Here is an 8,513-nt window from a genome sequence, read left to right on the forward strand (position 1 = left end):
AGAGAAAGAGCAAAATAAAATTTAAGCTCTCGTTTTAAAACTAAAGTCCCTCAGAAAGAGAACTGTGGCACCTTCTTTTAGCCCAGGGCAGTATCTGCCATCAACATCTTGCAGCAGGCAACATGGTTATTTACCAGAACGCATGACTGCATTTTTACTAAAATATACAACCCAATTTGTTCACAGATGTCAAAATGAAGACATTATTTCCTATATAACCCAAATATAAGATGCAATTCAGTCTAGCTCAGGAATAAGCAAAACAGGATGCAGAGTCCTCATCGATTTCTCACAAAATTTCACAGCAATTAACAGTGCTCTCCTGTAAATTCGTTATGCAGACCCAGGATCCACTTCCAAATTGGATTAAATATGACAAAGCAAGAAGACAATCCTGTAGAGGAACGCTTGCTTAAAGGATTAGAGTTGCAAAGGAGAAGCCATTCCTGTGTTACCGGACTGAGAACACAATTAGCAGATGAGGAGGTGGAAAATGCATGGAGTCTGGCCTTTATGGGCAATGGACTAAGGAATAATGGCCTTGTTTATTCTGCTTTGAGGCTTAAATATGAAACAGTACAAAATTCTAGAGTTTGCAGACATGTAAAAGTACCAGTTATCTCAAAATGATTTAACAGAAGCAAAAAAGTAGGACATAAAATACAAGTGGATTTGTGGTTTTCTTTTAATGTGTCCAGGGAAGTCAAGCCTAACAGCAAGATTTGTGTGTTTTCTGCCACTGAATCTTCTGGAAGTCTGACAAACACATTAGGGATGATCTTAACACAGAACTGACAGGATTTCCAAGGAGTAATATAAAACTGCATGATAGCAACACAAACGGATGCTATTTTTGAACTATTGTTCAGAAACACAAGGCATTTACTGCAAGAGCACACTCTTCAGCTTCTATAAGAAGCATTCAGGGATCCCTGCTACTGGTATTTTGGTAGAGACTTTCTTGCATGTAAACGTCCATCCTCACCCAGAAGGAAACATAAGAAATACTTTGCCCCCTTCGCCATTATTTTCATTCTTCTGTTCTTCAGCACAGATGTAGGTGTCAGCCCCAGCTCACCAGCAGCCTGTTCAGCTTTTTGGAACAGTCTGTAAATTACTGCCATTTTTATCTTCTTTAACTTTCTTTTTTTCCTTAATATTTTCTTTCGTTGTTTTCCTACAAGAAACACATTGGAAACCAAGACACCTGAACGTTATGTATATAAAAAAAGATGAAGTACAGAGCAGATATTGACACTTAAACTTCACCATCACTAAAATTGTTATGACTGGAGGAAGGTTTCTGGGCCTTTTCTGGATAAAAGGCACCTCTTACCTCCTCTTGAGAAAAGAAAAAAACTTACGTTTTTCTTTTGCCTTTTTTTAAGAAGCACTCGGGGGTGGTACGAATGGATTCTCTTTTCAATGGTTTCTTAATGAATTTCTTCTTTTGTTTGCTGGGAGTGATATGTAGTGAAGAAAGGTTAAATTACTTAAAGGGCAAAAATTAGTATCCAAAGTAAATAAAACAGATAATTAAATCCTTTAACAGTTGTTAGATATTTATGGGTCTGAATGTATTTTCAGTGTTGTCTAAAATTCCTTTTGCAGCTGAACTGCAATTCTATTGCAACCAACTAGATCTTTTGTAACCCACCCAGCACTGCTCATGCAGGCCTTTAAAATGGGAAAAACTGGTAAACTACTCAAATGAACATACCTCTGCAGTTTGGGAAGGTGTTTTATGTAGTCGGGCACGGGACAGCCAGCTCGCTGGATAACATTGGCAATACTGGGAAGGAGAAGAGGGAGGAGATTAATTCTGTCAGCAAGTGCTTAGACAAGAGGTACGCATCTTCTGTGGAAACAGCAATCCCTAGCAAATGGCTGTTTCATTGTTGTTATTTTGTTGTGGTTTTTTTTTTTTCAAAGCAAGAAATATAGCACACTATACAAAACACATTTTTGCTATGTTTTCAATTTACCTCCGTAATAAAGGTTTATCATCTTCTGTAAAGAAAGTGACTGCTTTTCCTGTGTGTCCTGCTCTTCCAGTGCGACCTGTCAAACACAAATTTTGCAGAGTAGAGATTTTACTTTAAATATCACCTATTACTCTATTCCTTTTCACAGCCCCAGCCTCCCGATGTGTGTGTGTTTTGTTGTGGTGTTTTTTTAAAAGCAAGAAATATAGCACACTATACAAAACACATTTTTGCTATGTTTTCAATTTACCTCCGTAATAAAGGTTTATCATCTTCTGTAAAGAAAGTGACTGCTTTTCCTGTGTGTCCTGCTCTTCCAGTGCGACCTGTCAAACACAAATTTTGCAGAGTAGAGATTTTACTTTAAATATCACCTATTATTCTATTTCTTTTCACAGCCCCAGCCTCCCGATGTGTGTGCCTGAAGCATTTAAGTATTTAAAGTTCATAGAAGACTGACAAAAAGTAATGCCATTTTACTGGAAATTGAGCCCAGATATAAGCTGGCTCGAATTCTGTAGAAGCCAATGAGGCAGCAACGGAGGAGGCCTGGTGTCAGGATTTTTGCTCGTGCACAACAGCATCTACATTAGAGATCTAGGAAATGAGAAAAATGTTGTAATATGTGAACAACCACTCACCTATCCTGTGGATGTATTCCACCGCGCTTGTTGGCAAATCGTAATTGATGACCATATTCACCCCTTTGAAGTCAATCCCTCGAGCTAGTAAGGCCGAGCAGATGAGCACCCAGATCTTCCCAGCTCTGAAACTCTGTACTACGTTATCTCTCTAGGAAAAGAAAAAAAAAAGTACTTGGAAACAGCATAAACAGCAATTTGAGAAAGAAGGTGAGCTTGTGTCCTGAAACTTGCCATGATATTAACGAGTAAAACTAAACCTCTACACAAAAACCTGTGGTAGTTCACTGTCAAAGGTACCTGAAGTTACATTAGAAAGAAATGTAAAAGCAGGAGTGTTATAAAGCATATATTGAAAAGAAATTCTTTCCTCCTACCTGTTGCTGAGTTTTGTCTGCGTGGATGACATCCACATTGATGCCTTCGTAAATAAGTTCATGGAAAAGCTCTTTGGCCCTCTCAATAGACTGTACAAAAACAAGGACCGGAGGAGCAAAACCCTGCAAAAGAATAATTTTCTAAGGTTCAAATCCTTTTCCTACCTTTATTGGTTATAGTCACTGAGTGACTAAAGAGACTTAACCAGCCCCAGCATTTTCCACCTCAGAGGATGATTATTTTTTTTTTGACTTAGCCAGATCTTTGGGAGTCAGAACTAAACAAACCCAATTCCACTGTCTTTGATGGAACGGTTCCTAACTTCAGCATCAGGCTGCATTTTAACCCCAAACCAGATTTTTTTCTTCCACCTAATGTGAAGAACCCACTCCCATTGCCAAGTGAAATTAAACAGACTGTTAATACAAACTTCTTCTAAGCAAGACTCAAATATATACCCAAGAACAGGGAACACTCTCAGTTTTCATAGGCAGGGTATTTACTCTTCCTCTTGTACAGCAGATTTGGACAAGAGTTTAACATGTGTCACAGAGAAGTCTTTGCCCTAGGAAATTTTGAGTCTCTGACAGAACACACAGCTCAGTTCAGTAGAGAGCACAACATACTCTGTTTCTCCAAAATACCTTTTTAATGAGCTCTCTCATTGCCGTTAGTTTTCCTGTCTCAGATCCAACGAACAGCAGCTCTTGTTCTACTGTCTCTGCTGCAGAGTTTCTGAAACCACAAATTCAGCAGGTGTGCCACCGTTAGAGTATATTTATAAACACTAAAAAACATAAAATATTACCTCGTGAATTAGAAATATTGCACAACAGACTTATTCACCAGTACATACTTTTAAGATTAATGTTTATTTGATGATAAAGTAATGGGTAAAGGAAAACAACACTTTCTCCACACGTGAGAAAGATCTCTTATGCCTACACATTCTTTCCTGGAGACAAACAACCAGCAGCACTAAGACTAACAACAGACACGCAACCAAGCAGACTGATGATGCAAAAGCAGCAAGTAATTTGTCCAAGAAACACCAGTACATACTTTTAAGATTAATGTTTATTTGATGATAAAGTGATGGGTAGAGGAAAACAACACTTTCTCCTTTTGTGAGAAAGATCTCTTATGCCTACACATTCTTTCCTGGAGACAACCAACCTGCAGCACTAAGACTAACAACAGACACACAACCAAGCAGACTGATGGTGCAAAAGCAGCAAGTAATTTGTCCAAGAAAGGAAAAAAAAAGCCACGAGAGAGTCAGAGTACAACCGTGCACTGACCTTGCTCCAACGGACACCAGCACGACGCTGTCCAGGTTGAGTTTACACCACTCCTCTACATCATGCGCGAAGGTTGCACTGAACAAGGCTCTTCTCACCACGTGGGAGGTGCATGCCAGGAAGATGGAAGCCAGCTGATCCCGGAACCCCGACTTCCCATCCTCAAACAGCTTGTCTGATTCATCCACCACCAGCCACTCCACGCTAGAGACAGAGAGAAGGCAGAAGGTCCAACACACCATCACGGACACAAGGACTACACACACCCCCCCTTTTCAGCCACAAAAGCAGTAGTGAAACCAAATTTGATAAAGACTCCTGGTACCTGGTCAAGTCTATTGCTGGAGGATCTCCAACCTGCAGCACTAAGACTAACAACAGACACACAACCAAGCAGACTGATGGTGCAAAAGCAGCAAGTAATTTGTCCAAGAAAGGAAAAAAAAAGCCACGAGAGAGTCAGAGTACAACCGTGCACTGACCTTGCTCCAACGGACACCAGCACGACGCTGTCCAGGTTGAGTTTACACCACTCCTCTACATCATGCGCGAAGGTTGCACTGAACAAGGCTCTTCTCACCACGTGGGAGGTGCATGCCAGGAAGATGGAAGCCAGCTGATCCCGGAACCCCGACTTCCCATCCTCAAACAGCTTGTCTGATTCATCCACCACCAGCCACTCCACGCTAGAGACAGAGAGAAGGCAGAAGGTCCAACACACCATCACGGACACAAGGACTACACACACCCCCCCTTTTCAGCCACAAAAGCAGTAGTGAAACCAAATTTGATAAAGACTCCTGGTACCTGGTCAAGTCTATTGCTGGAGGATCTTGTTTCAGCAAATAAATGAGTCTGTTCGGAGTAGTAACTAGTATATCTATTTAAAGAAAAAGTGTAAAACATTAAAAAAGGCACAAAATAAAGGAGACTAACAGAGCCCTGAGAAACAAAAGTTTCAATCCAGGCTCCTGGAGGCACAAACTAACAGGATCCACCTCTGGGCTCACTTCCTATCTCTCCCATCCAGCTACTTGTTTAGTGTTGAGCAACAGATTGCACATCTCGAGTGCTATTAACCCATCTCTTCAAAGCCACACAGGCCACAAGAGAAAGGTCAGTGACATTTTTTAAGTTTTCAGAAGCACTTCAGTAGTTAAAACAATTACCAAACTTCTTAGAAGACTTGGGGCCAAACTTCTTTGCTGCTTCAGCTGCCTTGTGGATCATATGTATTCTGAAGCCTGTCCCCTCGGCCAACTTCACCAGCTCCCGATGCGTCTGAAAAGGCAGCAAAAGGAATGGAATTTTTCAACTGAGCTGATTAGCTTTTTTAACCAGAAAAACTGCAGACAGTCCTGAAGATGCAGCTTCAAACATCACCCCAAACTCAGTGTTAAGAGAAAGATGTCTAGGTTTTCTTAGCATAATAAAATGCAGCTTTCTAACATGTATTATTCACTTGAAAGTTCTCCCAGGTGTGACTACCAAATCTTGACTCCAGGGATGTAGCTCCCAAAGCCCCCTCTCCTATTTGAATAAAAACGGAACTCTGCCCAAAATTGCAATTTTTATTTCAGTTTAATAACAAAGCTTTAATATAACGTTATTCATTGAACTTCTGTGTTTAGGACAAACATATAAATCCCTTGTAGCCATCTCAAATACAAAGGTAGGTATTAAGAGCACCTGAGCACTGAGCAGTTTTAGAATTTGATCAAAGAATCCCGAGCCTCCAATCTAATTATCTAAATTAGATTGAGATGCTAAATATGTAGCGATTTCACAGAAGACAAAAGACTTACAAGAAACATTTAAATTAATTTTTTCTGATATCTGAGGATCATAAAGGAAAAAAATATGTATTTACTACCTGCTATTTTACTGATTCAGAGTGAAAACTTTGAAGTACATGAATATAACAACCCGTCTGCCCCCAGCACGCACCTGGCTAGCGAGCTCTCGGGTTGGTGATATGATCACAGCTCGGAAGCCTTTGTTCCTGGGTTGTTTCAGATGTACTAAGAGAGGAATACAAAACGCCAGGGTTTTTCCAGACCCAGTAGGAGCTGAAGCTAGAAGTTCCCGACCCTGTAAGAAAAAACCAAGAAGGGTGTTACTAGAAATAACAAAACAAAAAAAATCACATTCACGTAAATATTAATGCTACAAACCAACCCAAAATACATCAGTGAAAGCACAGACCAAGATTATTTTAATGGCTAAGTTTTGAACTCTGATGCAGTTGATATCTCTTTAAAGCTGCACAACCAACCTCTCCCGTGACCCTGACAAGAGACAACTCTGCAAATTTTGCCACATTCCCCATAATAAAATGAAATACCAGGAAACATACGTGAAGCATGACAGGAATAGCCTGCATCTGGATTGGTGTCGGGACCCGGAAACCAGCAGCTTGAATGTTCTCCAATATTTTAGGGTGGATTTTGTATTCATTTTGAAGTTGCTCAAAAGTGGCAATTGGGTCGGGAAGATCTGTTCCTTGGACACTGATCCTGTGTTGGTTTCTGAAGTGGTTTATCTAAAAGGCAAATGACAAACTCTTTATTACCATAAATGAACCACATTTTTCTGATGAAACACCTGCAGGAACGAAGCAATCTGTTACATATCAGAATTCCATGGTCCCACCTTCTGTCTTCGCAAGCGTTCCAGTTTTTCTGCAGTAGGTTTTTTGTCTTTGGCATCTTCCAATTTTGCTTCCAGAGAGGACATCCACCTTATTCCGTTGCTTCCTGACAATTCCAGCAGTGACGCTGCTTCTGAAAGTTTCCAAAATTTGAAATTTCCGTTAGTGAAATCCAAACAAAAATTATTTGATAAAAAATTAACATCTCAAACCCCTTTTCCTCTCATTCTCACTGAAGTTAATGAAGAGATCCCCACACCTTCACACCCAATCCCGGCCCCACACCAACCCCATCCCGGTCAGTGATCACAGATCCCTGCCCCACAGCCAGCCCCCATTTATACACTGAGCAGGACACCCACAGGACAGAATATTCCTTTGTCCTGGCTCTGCTTCCTTCTCAGCTTCTGTGGGAAGCTGAAAAAGCTCTTGACTAATATAAACATCACCCAGCAACAGGAGAGCTGGGGAGAGACTCTTTGCCAGGAGGGGTAGTGACAGGACAAGGGGTAACAGTTTTAAATTGGAAGAGGGGAGATTTAGGTTAGATACCAGAAAGAAATTCTTTCCTGTGAGGGTGGTGAGACACTGGCCCAGGTTGCCCAGAGAAGCTGTGGCTGCCCCATCCCTGGAGGGGTTCAAGGCCAGGCTGGATGGGGCTTGGAGCAACCTGGTCTGGTGGGAGGTGTCCCTGCCCAGGGCAGGGGGTTGGAACTGGATGATCTTTAAGGTCCCTTCCAACCCAAACCATTCTATGATTCTATGATATATAAATACCTCGTGTCTTTTTCTTTTTCCTTTTCCCATTGCTGCTTTCTGCGGTCCTTTTTCTCTTCCCTGCCACCCCTCCGTCCTCATCCCCTGCTCCATCCTCCTTCTCCTGCTCCTCGCCAGCCCCTGCCAGCCTCCAGCTCTCTTCGGCAGACCCCGGGGGGGCTCCCTCCTTGCGCCCGAAGAAGTCGAGGCTCTCCAGCGAGACGCTGCCGCCGCTCCCTTTCATCACCTGAGTGAGAGAGCAGGGAAAACCGCTGAGATCCAGATCCAGGCCGCAAACACCAGGCCGCAGGTAGGCCCGGGGTCCCGCCGCACAGACGGGACGGCGGCCCAGCGGCCCGTGTGGCGGAGTGAACGGGACCCACCTCCCTCTTAGACTTCCCCCCCGGCAGTACCGCACCCCAAATCGCCGCGCATCTCCCCCAAAACGCCGCACGTCAAAGCGGGCACCGGCCCCCAAGCGCCGAAACAGCTCCTGAGCCTCCATGCTGCCGCCCGCCTCCCGACATGCCCCGCTCCCGGAAGTAGCGAGTACTTCCGGGGACGCGCCATGGGGTAGGGGGTGTCATGGCGCCGCGTTGCCATGGCAACCGCGCCGGTAGGCTCCGCCGTGTCGCCCTCCTCTGTAGGCCGCACCAAACTCCCGGGGGCACCGGGAGGAGCCTCCCCCATGGGAGAAGTCCCGGGGGGGCTCCGGGTCAGCGGGTGGCTGTGGGGCCCTCCCGGCCGGAAAGCTGCAGTTACGGGGGTCTGGAAGCCCCCGGCCGGGAGGGCCCCACAGCAG

General features: G+C 43.6%; 1 protein-coding gene across 2 annotated transcripts; it reads right to left on the reverse strand.

Annotated features, from left to right (window-relative positions):
• Nucleotides 1-667: 667 nt before the first annotated feature.
• Nucleotides 668-8,248, reverse strand: LOC106895116 (probable ATP-dependent RNA helicase DDX52). 2 transcript variants are annotated; one of them, XM_014954279.1, is made up of 15 exons: nucleotides 8,130-8,248; nucleotides 7,733-7,958; nucleotides 6,958-7,088; nucleotides 6,662-6,847; nucleotides 6,253-6,396; nucleotides 5,475-5,586; nucleotides 5,113-5,185; nucleotides 4,788-4,991; nucleotides 3,649-3,739; nucleotides 3,004-3,126; nucleotides 2,627-2,777; nucleotides 2,236-2,311; nucleotides 1,721-1,792; nucleotides 1,365-1,457; nucleotides 668-1,177 (listed from the first exon to the last, which is right to left on the reverse strand). In XM_014954279.1, exons 1-15 carry the CDS (start codon nucleotides 8,214-8,216, stop codon nucleotides 1,090-1,092), a joined length of 1,857 nt encoding a protein of 618 aa, XP_014809765.1. In that variant the 5' UTR covers nucleotides 8,217-8,248; the 3' UTR covers nucleotides 668-1,089. The 2 variants fall into 2 exon arrangements, with proteins under 2 accessions (XP_014809765.1, XP_014809850.1); XM_014954364.1 differs by having other exon boundaries at nucleotides 8,095-8,229.
• Between the last annotated feature and the right edge of the window lie 265 nt (nucleotides 8,249-8,513).

The sequence above is a fragment of the Calidris pugnax genome, unplaced genomic scaffold (assembly GCF_001431845.1).
Source record: "Calidris pugnax isolate Ruff unplaced genomic scaffold, ASM143184v1 scaffold45, whole genome shotgun sequence".
Classification (NCBI taxonomy): domain Eukaryota; kingdom Metazoa; phylum Chordata; class Aves; order Charadriiformes; family Scolopacidae; genus Calidris; species Calidris pugnax.

Bases quoted from the DNA above. Each gene is read 5' to 3' on its own strand.
- LOC106895116 (XM_014954279.1), bottom strand. From the start codon at position 8,216: ATGGAGGCTCAGGAGCTGTTTCGGCGCTTGGGGGCCGGTGCCCGCTTT. The intron at 4,992-5,112 runs GTACCAGGAGTC...CTCTGTCTCTAG, and splicing joins CCAGCAATAGACTTGACCAG to CGTGGAGTGGCTGGTGGTGG. The intron at 1,458-1,720 runs GTATGTTCATTT...TATCACTCCCAG, and splicing joins CACCTTCCCAAACTGCAGAG to CAAACAAAAGAAGAAATTCA.